The sequence below is a fragment of the Vulpes lagopus genome, chromosome 2, assembly GCF_018345385.1.
Source record: "Vulpes lagopus strain Blue_001 chromosome 2, ASM1834538v1, whole genome shotgun sequence".
NCBI classification, from domain to species: Eukaryota; Metazoa; Chordata; class Mammalia; order Carnivora; family Canidae; genus Vulpes; species Vulpes lagopus.
In genome coordinates, this window is record NC_054825.1 from 171,301,041 (window position 1) to 171,314,005 (window position 12,965).

A 12,965-nucleotide genomic window follows, 5' to 3' on the forward strand; every position below is an offset into this window, starting at 1 on the left:
TCCCCATATACACCCTATTTTGTTCCCATCTCTCTTCCCCTAACTTCTGGGGCTTGGAACTTAGCAACTACGTTAAACAAAATCTCTCATTTCCTCAGTCTCTTCTTTGAACATTCTTGTCACTTTCTTACTCCTGTTCTCCCTTGAGGACATGCCTTCTCTTGTGCCCTTCCAAAAAGGTAGGTCTCCTTGCTCCTGGTGCTGCTTCTACACCTGTCCTCTCAAAACCCAGCTATTAATCTCATCATCAAAGTAGATTGTACCCCACCTTGTGCATCATCTCCTAGCCTCATTTCATGACTCATGCTGCCTCTCTCATCGTTCTCAGTGATTTCCATACCCAGGTGGGTGACCCTCGGACCATCCTTGGCCTCTTGGGTTCCTAGATCTCTTCTCCAACAATTTGGTCTTCCCCTCAGCCTCTCCCCCCAATGGTTATGCCTAGACCTTGTCTCAGTAAGCACAGCCTCTTGGAATCTCAGCTTCATGCATCTCACTCACTGTGCACTGTATCCTGTCTTTCTATTCATTCTCTCCAAAACCTTAACTCCAACAATTCACTGACCCTACACCTTTCCTCTACCCCTCAGTGCCCTCAGTCTTCACACAGATTAAATTCCTTGACCAACCATTATGATCACCCCCTCACACATTCACTACACACCTTCTCACTTCACCATACTCATCTAGTGGCATCTATGCAGTTGCAATGTGGCTGGAGAAACATGTCGCTCTTAGTGGAAAACCTCGCTCCCTGAGAAAAATAAGAGCAATAAGGGGTGAAAAGAAATTAAAACTACTTCCCGCCTCAAATTCAACTACTGAAAGCTTTCAAACAAACAGAACTTCAGATAAGCAAGGTCATTAGTTCACAAAACCAGGCAAGAATACTTCTGAAAGGTCAGGAGGTCCAGCCAGCTGCAGCAACCAGAAAGGCCATTAGGAAAAGAGAGGGCCTCTGAAGCCAGACAACTGACTTTCTCAAATAGTATCGCGTGACCCAAGGCAAGACCACTGCTCCAGGTTGTTTCAAGGATTAAAAACACATTGGCGCTCAGAGTAAGCAGTTGAGGTTAACCCTAAACTCAGTTTTGATAAAGTCCCAGGCCAGGTAACTGGAAAGCACATCCTAACATAATCACATTATTGGAAAAAACTCCAGAAGAGCTGTCGAGTTCTGGTTTAGACTGTAAGAATGACCACTGCACCCTTGATTACTTGACCTACAGAGCTGATCCTCTCCCCCATTGACCCCTGACATGCCCATTAGCTCATTTTTCTTCTCTGCCTCAGGTATGGGGAAATTAACAGCCTTCGGAAGCCACCACAGGTGATGACTTGGTGTCTACACATCCTGCTTTCTCTCCACCCCAAATGCCAGCCTACGAAGCCACCTGGCTCCTGCCTACTTCTCCCCCCTCACATCCTCCTCCAATTCTCTCCCCACCCTGACTCCTGCTCCAGTGTGATAGTTGTCTTTTCCTTTTTTTTTTTTAAGATTTTATTTATTCATGAGAGAGAGAGAAAGAGGCAGAGACACAAGCAGGGAGAGAAGCAGGCTCCGATGCCGGACTCCATCCCGGAACTCCGGGATCCCGCCCTGAGCCAAAGGCAGATTTTCAACCTCCTGAGCCACCCAGGCGTCTGTCTTTTCCTTGAACACCATCAGGCTTGCTCCAACCTCGAAGCCTTTTACTCCATTACCTCCAACTGGACTCTCACCCACCAGGTCTTTGTGTGCCTGCTACCTCCTGGTTCTTGTTAGGGCTCAAGAGGTCACCCTCCTCAGAGACCTCTCCTGACCACCTGAGCTAAAGCCGCCCCATCATCTTACATCACATTGTTTGTGGACTTCACCCTGTTCATTTACTTCTTAGTAATTTAATCCTGTGGGGACTGCTCCTTATCTTAATGTTTACTCACTGTCTCTGTCTCTCCCACTAGAATATAAGCTCTTTAAGCGCAGGGACCTGGCATGTCTGAGTCACAGCTGTTATCACCGGTGCCAGGACCATCCCTGACACATAACAGGGACTCAATACGTTTTGCTGAATCAATGAATTCTTCTTTGAAAAGAGGGTTTTCTTTCTTTCTTTCTTTCTTTCTTTTTTTTTTTCAAATCCTGGCTGTGCTTGTCCAAAGCAGTTGAGGTTAGAACATTTATTCAAAAAGGCCTTCCCAGGCCAAACTTTGCACAGAATGTAGAGAGCCTTATATTCTCCACCAACCTGTAAGGATCAGTTCCATGAACCCAACCCCTGCTTCTCAATGCCAATACTCTTCTTATACCAAGGGGTCCCCATTTTTTTTTTAAGATTTTACCTATTTATTCATGAGAGACACACAGAGAGGCGCAGAGACACAGGCAGAGGGAGAAGCAGGCTCCATGCATGGAGCCTGATGGGGGACTCGATCACACCCTGGGCCAAAGGCAGACGCTCAATCACTGAGCCACCCAGGTGCCCCAGGGGCCCTCACTCTTGCACCTTGGCAAAGTTTCTCCCCTCCAATGCTTTTGTTCTTCTCCCTTTGGATTTCACGGAGAAACACCTTTCCATTTGGAGGCGCTCTACCGCAACTGAACCAGATAAGATCTCTCGGGAGGCTGTGGTCCAACTTCCAAAGAGGTGGGCGTGAGGGGTTCTTCCCAGAAGCCAGAGCTGCCTCAGCGTCACCTGATCCAACCCCCACCCTCCTCAGGCCTGGCCTCCCAGGGCCCTCCGGGGCAGCAGGAGGCTGCTGTTCTGTCGGGCCTCTCCCCCACTTCCTGCCACAGGAAGGGCCAAAGCCACTCCTCTTCGGTCAATAATCCGAAGTCTCCTCCCTTACCCGCAGGAAACTTTCCTGCCCCTGGCTCGGCCGCCCGTCCTCATTCCCGGGGCCCCCCAAACCTCTTCCCCAGGCTCCACCTCCCAGAGCCCGCCCCGCCACACCCCCTGAGCTTCACCGGGCCGCCCCCAACTCCCTCCCGCCCACCCGCCCGGTTCAGCCCCCGCCCGAGGCCCCCCGCGCTCCTACTTCGCCCCCGCCCGGCCTTCCACGCCTCCCCGGGGACCCGCCCCGGGCCGGCCCTCACCGTGGACGCCACGTTCTCCGTCGGCCGCCTCAGCCCGGAAGAGCAGCAGCGAGGCCAGCAGGGCGAGGAGCGCCCCGCACCGCCCCGGCCCACAGAGCTGCGCCATGACGGGCTCCACCCGGCAGCGCAGGCGAAGCGTCGAGCCGCTGGCCGTTAGGGTCTCGCGATCGGGGGCGGGAAGACCCTTGGCGCGCACGCGCGCTGGAGAGCCTCGCGTTCAGGTGCGGGCGCTCGCGGAGGGGCCGCGCGGTGCGGCGGCGGCCGGAGTCTTCCGCGGCCCTTCGGCGGGCTGACGGTCGCCCTCCCACGCCCGCGCGGCTTCTGTCCGCCCCCGCACTCGCCCCTTGCCCCAGGCGCGACACTCAGCGACCTTCTCACCCTTCGGAGCCCCGCCGCACCTCGAAACGCTCGGTGGGCGCCAGAGCCAATGGCGGCCGCCTCCGAGCAGCTCGCGAAGGTGCAGGTCGGTGAGGGGGCGGGGCGCACCTGGCGAGGCGGGGCGCGCAGGCGCAGGGAGCCGCACCTGAGCGGCGGGCCTCCCGGCGCACCTGGGCTGGCCCGGGGGTGGGCGGGGCCTGCATTGTCCCGCCCGCGGTAGCTCCTAGCCCTCGGGGAGGCGCAAGCCCGCGGAGCCCTGGGGCTCGAGCTACCCTGCGCCGGGGCCGCGTGATGTCCCGGCACCTTCACTCTTGGGCCGGGCCTCGGGGTGGCGGGAGAGGGCACGGGACGCTCTTCCGCGGCTCCTGAGATTGTGACGATGAAGCTCGCCTATTTCTGCCCTCCTTTGAGGGTGAGCGATTTATTAAATTCACCGTTCACTGACCGCCTGCCAGGCGCGTTACTGGAAACCCAGCGGTGACCTCGCCAGACTAGGCCCTTCCTCACCAGACAGGAACAGCCGAGAGTAATGACTGATGATGGAAGCATAGGACAGAGTGATTAAAATGATTGGGGGGGGGGGGAATCCCTGGGTGGCGCAGCGGTTTGGTGCCTGCCTTCGGCTGCCTTCGGCCCAGGACGTGATCCTGGGGTCCCGGGATGGAGTCCCACGTCGGGTTCCCTGCATGGAGCCTGCCTCTCCCTCTGCCTGTGTCTCCGCCTCTCTCTCTGTATCTCTCATGAATAAGTAAATAAAATATTTTTAAAAAATGATTGGGGATGTGACAGGGAAGCGCAGACTGAATGATCCGGGACTGAGGTGATGGAAGTGAGGAGGTGGCTTGGATAATGAACCCTGGAGGATGACAAGGGCTGATGGCCAAACATTCCAAGCATCCGGAATGGCAAATGCAAAAGTCCTCAGGCAAGAAAGGCAACCGTGCCCTCCTGGATCCAGGGCCACTCCCACTATTCAGTCTCCCTTCTGGCATAATAATATGTGAAGAGCTTTAACTGGGTTATCAAAATAGTGTTTAACTGAAGCAAAATTTTGGGCCCTTTATTATTTTTTATTTTTTATTTTATTGTATTTTAAAATTGTATTTATTTATTCATGAGAGACACAGAGAGAGGCAGAGACACAGGCAGAGGGAGGAGCAGGCTCCCTGTAGGGAGCCGGATGTGGAACTTAATCCCAGGACCCGGGGATCATGCTCTGTGCCAAACGCAGACGCTCAACCGCAGAGCCACCCAGTCGTCCCTACTTTTTTAAAGATATTATTTAGGGGCGCCTGGGGGGCTTCAGATGGTTAAGTGTCTGCCTTCCAGCTGCGGTGATGATCTCCAGGTCCTGAGAACTATCCCATGTAGGGCTCCCAGCTCAGTGGGGAGTCTGCTTCTCCCTCTCCCTCTGCCTCTCCCCCTGCTTGTGCACTCTCTCTCTGTCTGTCTCTCTCTCTCAAATGAATAAATCAAAAAATCTTAAAAAAAAAAAAAAAATAGGGCAGCCCGGGTGGCTCAGCGGTTTGGCTCCGCCTTTGGCCCAGGGGCCTGATCCTGGAGACCCGGGATTGAGTCCTACCTCGGGCTCTCTGTATGGACACTGCTTCTCCCTCTGCCTGTGTCTCTGCCTCTCTCTCTCTCTCTCTCTCTCTCTGTGTGTCTCATGAACAAATAAAATCTTAAAATAAATAAAAGACTTTATTTTTAAGTAATCTCTACACCGGCACGAACTCAACAACCTTAGAAGTCATGTACTATTACCAACTAAGCCAACTAAGCATCCTCACCATTTTCTTTATTTAAAAAATATTGTGTGGGGGGGTACGTCTGGGTGGCTCAGCAGTTGAGTGTCTGCCTTTGGCTCAGGTTGTGATTCCAGGGACCTTTGGCATCGGGCTCCCTGCGTGGAGCCTGCTTCTCCCTCTGCCTATGTCTCTGCCTCTGTGTGTGTGTGTCTCATGAATAAATAAATCTTTAAAAATATATATGTTTTTTCCTCCACCATCTTCTTTAATCTTGCAGTGAGGTCCAAAGACTCAGGTCAAGAATCTGAATGTGAGGACAAAGATCTCTCCAGCACCTGAATCCTACCCTATTCCAATAAGCCAGGCTTGAGCTGAAAGACAGTACTGTGGTGAGAGTTGTGGCTGCAGAGGAGTCACAGGTCCATTCATTGCTTCATGCATCTATCTGTTCATTCAGCATATATATATTGAGCACCCACTATGAGCTAGGTACTGTTGTAAATGCTGGGGAAGAAACAACAGTGAACAAAGCAAAAGTCTGCCCTGTTGGAACTCACTTTGTAATGGGAACAGTGGTAGAACTAGCATATTTCACAGCTTGGAGGGGTAACTTTTTTATTCTTCCTCCTCTCTACCAGAAAATTATTTTCAATAACAATCACGTAGGAATCATTTTTTATTTGTTCTTTAGTCATAAAATTAACAATTGAAAATAAACAAAATTTATTACTCAATTCAGTAAAGTATTTCATGTGTGAATGAAAATTTCACTTACCAGAAAAAAACCCACAAAAAACACAAAACAAACTACATCTCATAGTTCATACCCTGATTCACTATTTTATTTTTAAGATTTTATTTATTTATGATAGAGAGAGAGAGAGGCAGAGACACAGGCAGAGGGAGAGGCTGGGACTCGATACTGGGACTCCAGGATCAGGCCCTGGGCCAAAGGCAGGTGCTAAACCGCTAAGCCACCCAGGGATCCCCTGATTCACTATTTTAAACAAAAATTCCAAAAAAAAAAAATATGTAGGGTGGCTGAATAGTTTATCTTTACAATTATTGTGCTATCATTTTAATTTCTAATCTATTACTTAAATGCAAGAATATATGGAATCACAGAGATTGGAGATTCAAACTGCACAAGCCCAAGTTACTCCAAATTATTATGAACTTACTTTCAAAATGAACACATACAGCTGAGTCTTCATACATCAGAGGTCAACTGTACACTTGGGAGTTCTCTATATTAACTTCCCTAGGATTTTGTGGCAAATATGTTGGGTAGCCCCCATGCACGTGGCCTGTGTAATCCCTTCCCCTCAAGTGTGAGCAGGACATGGGACTGCTTCTCATCAATAGAATATGGCAAAGGAGGTTTGTGATTACATTATATAAGACTCCTTAGTGGACTGGAGAGAGAGACTCTCTATTGCTGGCTTTGAATCAAATAAGCTGCCACATAGTAAGGCTTATGGAAAGGCTACATAGCAAGGAGCTGAGAGCAGCCCCTACTGATAACCAGCAAGAAAATGACTTCATCCTAACAAGGTCAAGCAGTTGGAAGCAGATCTTTCCCCATTTGAGCCTCTGGTGAGATGTCTGACACCTGAATTATAGTTTGGGGAGACCCTGGAGCAGACGGCCCAGCTAAACCATGTTTGGCCCAGATCCAGAAACCATGAGATGATAAGTTTTAAGCCACAAAGTTTGTGGTAATTTATTCTGTAGCAATAGAAGACTATTACAAATACAATGTTTACTAAAGGATACAGTAATAAAAATACCTAACTGGAAGCCTATTATTAAAACAACAGGGGAGTCTGGATAGCTCGGTTGGTTGGGTTGGGCAGTGACTTGATTTCAGCTCAGGTCATGATTTCAAATTCCTGAGATCAAGCCCCTGTTGAGCTCTACCCTCAGCCAGCTTTCGGCTTCCCTCCCTCTACCCCTCCCCCCACTCATGTGTTCTCTCTCCCTCTCAAATAAATAAATCTTTAAAATAATAAAAAATAAAATAAAACTCCACAGTAAGTGCATCGATTGCTTATAAGCAGACCAATGAAAGATTTTGGATTATTTTGGAGGATTATTTTATGACTGTCAGTGCACAGTGTAAGAAAAACTGGGCCAACTTTTGGTCAATTTTTATTTATTTATTTTTTTAAATTCTCCACAGACAGGAGCACCTGGGTGATTCAGTGGTTGAGCATGTGCCTTTGGCTCAGGTCGTGATCCTGGGGTCCTAGGATTGAGTCCCACACTGGGCTTCCTGTGGAAAGCCCGCTTCTCCCTTTGCTTATGTCTCTGCCTATCTCTGTGTGTCTCTCATGAATAAATAAATAAAATCTTTTTAAGAAATAGATAAATAGGGCAGCCTGAGTGACTCAGCGGTTTAGCGCCTGCCTTTGGCCCAGGCCGTGATCCTGGAGACCTGGGATTGAGACCCAAGTCAGGCTCCCTACATGGAGCCTGCTTCTCCCTCTCTGTGTCTCTCATGAATAAATAAATAAAATTTAAAAAAAAAAAAAGAAAGAAAGAAAGAATAGAAATTCTTTTTTTTTTTTTAATAATATAAATTCTCTACAGACAGTGTACACCCCTTTTGCCTGGATTCCCGGAGACCACTTGTATTGCCCTTTGGCACATCACTAGTTGGTAAACAGATGATAAAGTGAGTAAATTATATACAATGTTAAAAGGCAATGTTACAGATAAAACATCAAGCCAGGTAAGAGGCATGGGAGTCACAATATGAGACAGGATGTTCAGGCAAGACCTCACAGCTCAGGTGAACATGTGAGGGAGATAAAGGAAAGAGTCCTGCTATTATCAACCTCAGGAAGAGCTTCTCTGACAGAACTATTAGGGCAAAGGTGCTGAGATGGGAGCATGCTTTGTAGAGGCTACTTTGAGACAACAGGCGTGAACAATGGAAACTAGATTCAGACAAAAGGGCCCACAGAAACACCCTGGCTGAATATAGACAGCAGGCGGCCCACCTCAAAATATCCACAGGCCCTAACCAATGAGCTGTGTACAACCAGGCACAGATACTCAAGAAGGGGGAATTCCATGGGTCCCAATTCCTCTTCACTTTTTTTTTTTTTTTAAGATTTCGTTTATTTATTCATGAGAAAGCTAGAGAGAGAATGAGAGAGAGGCAGAGAGACACAGGCAGAGGGAGAAGCAGGCTCATGCCGGAGAGCCTGACCTGGGACTCTATCCAGGGTCTCCAGGATCACGCCCAGGGCTGAAGGCCGCGCCAAACCGCTGAGCCACCGGGGTGCCCTTCCTTTTCACTTCTGGCTTTAAAATATAGCCCCCACCCCTGCTCCTTTGCCTCTTCTCTGTTGCCCTGCTCACCAACTCCCTTTTGGTGTAGTCAATAAACTTCTATTTCCTTTGTTCTGCCTCAGGTGAATTCTTTCACCGCCTATACCACCAGCCTCCCACCCCATCTGATTGTAGCCTCACTTTTGGGTTCCCCCCCCCCAGCCAATCAGAGAACATCACAGGCTTGGCAGAGCTTTGAATGCCCCAGGACAATGGGGAGCTATGGGCAGTGTTGTTGCGATTTGCCCTTTAAAATGTACAATTCAAAGTAAAATCAAATGTACATTTCAGGGGTGCCTGGGTGGCTCAGTGGTTGAGTGTCTGCCTTTGGCTCAGGTCTGAATCCTGGGATCCTGGATCAAGTCCCACATCAGGCTCTCCACAGGGAGCCCGCTTCTCCCTCTGCGGATGTCTCTGCCTCTCTCTCTGTGTCTCTCATGAATAAATAAATAAAATATTTTTAATAAATTAATTAAATTAAATGTACAATTCAATGGTTTTTAGTTGGGGTTTTGTTTGTTTGGTTTTTGGTTTTTAGTATATTACTGAAGTTATGCAACCATCACGCTACAATTTAGAAGATTACATCATCCTCAAAAGAAACCCCGGTACTGGTCAGCAGTCACTCCCCTTTCCCCCCATTCTCTCAGCCCCAGGCAACCACTAATCTATTTTCCATTTATGGCATTCCGTATAAGTGGAACGTGTAGCCTTTTGAGTCTGGCCTCCCTCACTTAGCATGTTCATCTATGGGGTAGCATGTATATGTCAGTATTTAATTTCTTTTCATTGCCAAATAACAGTCCATTGTGTGGATGCACCACATTTTATTCATCAGTTGATGTGCCATGTTGTTTCCACCTTTTGACTCTTATGAACAATGCTGTTATGAACATCCACGTACAAGGTTTTGTGTGAACATAAGTTTTCAGTTCTCTGGTATATTCCTAGGAGTAGAACTGCTGAGTCATATGGTAACTCTAAGTTTAACCTTTTGAGGAACTGCCGCATTGTTTTCCAAAGTGGCTGCACCATTTTACATTCCTAACATCAATGTATGAAAGTTCTGATTTCTCCACCGTCTTGCCAACCCTTGGTATTTTCCATTTAAAGGAAATTACAGGGAACCCTGGGTGGCGCAGTGGTTTAGCGCCTGCCTTTGGCCCAGGGCGCGATCCTGGAGACCCGGGATCGAATCCCACGTCGGGCTCCCGGTGCATGGAGCCTGCTTCTCCCTCTGCCTGTGTCTCTGCCTCTCTCTCTCTGTGTAACTATCATAAATAAAAAATTTAAGAATAAATAAATAAAAATTAAAGGAAATTACAGGCAGCCCAGGTGGCTCGGAGGTTTGGTGCTGCCTTCGGCCCAGGGCCTGATCCTGGAGTTCCAGGATCGAGTCCCACGTCGAGCTCCCTGCATGGAGCCTGCTTCTCCCTCCGTCTGTGTCTCTGCCTCTCTGTCTCTCTGTTTCTCATGAGTAAATAAATAAAATCATAAATAAATAAATAAATAAATAAATAAAGGAAATTACAGCCATCTGGGGCGCCTGGCTGTGACTCTTGATCTGGGGTATCATGAGTTCAAGCCCCACATTAGGTGCAGAGGTTACTACAAAAAATAAATAATAAAAAAAGAAATATAAGAAATTATAGCCATCCTCCTGGGTGTGAAGTGGTATCTCCTTTTGGTTTGAATTTGTATTTTCCTGATAACATGTTGAACATCTTTTTCATATGTTTCTTGGCCTTTGTATATCTTTTTTAGAGAAATGTCTATTCAGATCCTTTGTCCAATTTTTTTTAAGATTTTAATTATTCATGAGAGACACAGAGAGAGAGAGAGAGGCAGAGACACAGGCAGAGGGAGAGCAGGCTCCATGCAGGGAAGAGCAGAGACACAGGCAGAGGGAGAAGCAGGCTCCATGAAGGCAGCCTGATGTGGGACTCAACCTGGGGTCTCCGGGATCACACCCTGGGCTGAAGGGGGCGCTAAACCGCTGAGTCACCCGGGATGCCCCCTTTGTCCATTTTTTCATTAGGTTCTTTGTCTTATTATTATTGAGTTCCACCCCTTCTTTGTTTTAGGTACAAGTACCTTATTAGGGGTACCTCGGTGACTTGGTCAGGTGGGTGCCCGACCCTTGGTTTTGGCTCGGGTCGTGGTCTTTGGGTCTGGGATTGACCTGCGTGGGGCTCAGCATTCAATGCAGAGTCTGCCTAGGATTCTCTGCTTCTCTCTCTCTGCTCCTCCACCCCCCCCCCCCAGGCTCTCTTGCTCTCTCTCTAAAATAAATAAATAAATAAATAAATAAATAAATAAATAAATAAATAGGGGATCCCTGGCTGGCTCAGCGGTTTAGCATCTGCCTTTGGCCCGGGGCGTGGTCCTGGGGTCCCGGAATCGAGTCCCGCATTGGGCTCCCTGTGTGGAGCCTGCTTCTCCCTCTGCCTGTGTCTCTGCCTCTCTCTCTGTGTATCTCATGAATGAATAAATAGAATATTTAATAAATAAATAAATAAATAAATAAATATAAAATCTAACTCCCCCCCACCAAATATCTTATCAAATACATGATTTTCTGGGCAGCCCGGGTGGTTCAGTGGTTTGGCGCCTGCCTTTGACCCCGGGTGTGATCTTGGAGACCCGGGATCGAGTCCCATGTCGGGCTCCCTGCTTGGAGCCTGCTTCTCCCTCTGCCTGTGTACATTCTACCTCTCTCTGTGTTTCTCATGAGTAAATAAATAAAATCTTTAAAAAATATATGATTTGCAAGTTGTTTTTAAATATTTTATTTATTTATTTGACAGAGAGAGCACAAGCAGGGGGAGCAATAGGCAGAGGGAGAAGGAGAAGCAGGCACCCAACTCAACAAGCAGCCTAAGGCTAGGCTCCATCCCAAGGTCCTGGGATCATGGCCTGAGCTGGGGCAGACGCTTAATGGACTAGGCCACCCAAGCCCCCCTGATTTGAAATTCTTTCCCCATTCTGTGGGCCCTCTCTTCACTTTCTTGATGACATCCTTTGAAAAACAAAACTTTTTTTTTTTTTTTTTAAGTAAGCTCTATGCCCAATATGGGGCTCAAACTCACAACCATGAAATCAAGAGTTGCAAGCTCCACTGACTGAGCTAGCAGGGTGCCTCTGAAACACAAAACTTATTAATTTTTTAAAGGTTTTATTTATTTATTCATGAGAGACACAGAGACAGAGAGAGGCAGAGACACAGGCAGAAGGAGAAGCAGGCTCCATGCAGGGAGCCTGATGTGCAACTCAATCCCAGGACTCCAGGATCACATCCTGAGCTGAAGGCAGGCGCTAAACTGCTGAGCCACCCAGGCATCCCAAAACTTACTAATTTTGATGAAGTCCGATTTGTCTATTTTTTCTCTTGTTGCTTCTGCTTTTGGTGTCATATCTAAGAAACCATTGCCTACTTATGGATGGTTTTAAGCAGGGATTAATTAAATTTGGCTATGGCCAAATTTAAGTGTTTGGATATTTTTAAAGATTTCATTTATTTATTTGAGAGATAGAGTGAGAGAGCGAGAGAATATGAGTGGGGGGAGCAGCAGAGGGAGAGGGAGAAGCAGACTCCCTGCTGAGCAGGGAGCCAGATGCTGGGCTCGATCCCAGGACTTTGGGACCATGACCTGAGCTGAAGGCAGATGCTCAACAAACTGAGCCACCTAGGTACCCCTCAACTTTAAGTTTTATTTTATTTTATTTATTTATTTTTTAACTTTAAGTTTTAAAGTATCATTCTTTCTGCTTGTAATTAGAAGATGGAAGACTGATGAAGTAAGGAACTTCTGTGAACACCCTTGCTAAAACTGCAACCCCTCCTTCACTTCATTTCTCCTTTCTGCTTCAAATTTCTCCATAGACTTATATTCTAATAAACTGTATAATAATGGTTGTTGTGTTTATTGACTGCCTCCATCACGAGAATGTCAATTCCCTGAACTGGGCTTGTCTGTTCACTGCTCTATCTCTAGTGCCTAGAACAGTGCCTGGTGTCCGTCTATCTATCATCTATCTATCTTTATCTTTCTATCTCTCTATCTCTCTATCATGTCATTGAGATTTTCAGAAAGCTGAAAGGACCGAAGGGAGCAGGTGCCGTCTCCCTCTGCACAGGTCACTAAGAAACCCATGGCGGGGACGCCTGGGTGGCTCAGCGGTTGAGCGTCTGCCTTTGATTCAGGGCCTGATCCCGTGGTCTTGGGATCCAGTCCCACATCGGACTCTTGCAGGGAGCCTGCTTCTCCCTCTGCCTGTGTCTCAGCCTCTCTCTCTGTGTCTCTCATGAATAAATAAATAAAATCTTTAAACAAGCAAACAAACAAAGAAACCCACGTTGAAGGGAGTGGGGAGGAGGGGCCTGGTAGTAACCACAGGGAGAGAGGACCCTCTGGATGCTCTCC

General features: G+C 47.8%; 1 protein-coding gene across 2 annotated transcripts in view; it reads right to left on the minus strand.

The window, feature by feature from the left end:
* Positions 1 to 3,620, minus strand: part of SPINT2 (serine peptidase inhibitor, Kunitz type 2) — a 28,724-nt gene extending 25,104 nt beyond the window's left edge. Inside the window, exon 1 of one of the 2 annotated variants that reach the window (XM_041742527.1) lies at positions 3,077 to 3,610. In XM_041742527.1, the coding sequence (XP_041598461.1) occupies positions 3,077 to 3,182 (106 nt within the window). In that variant the 5' untranslated portion in view covers positions 3,183 to 3,610. Of the gene's footprint in view, positions 1 to 3,076 lie in introns of both variants that reach the window. The other variant, XM_041742528.1, reaches the window with a different exon arrangement.
* Positions 3,621 to 12,965: the final 9,345 nt, after the last annotated feature.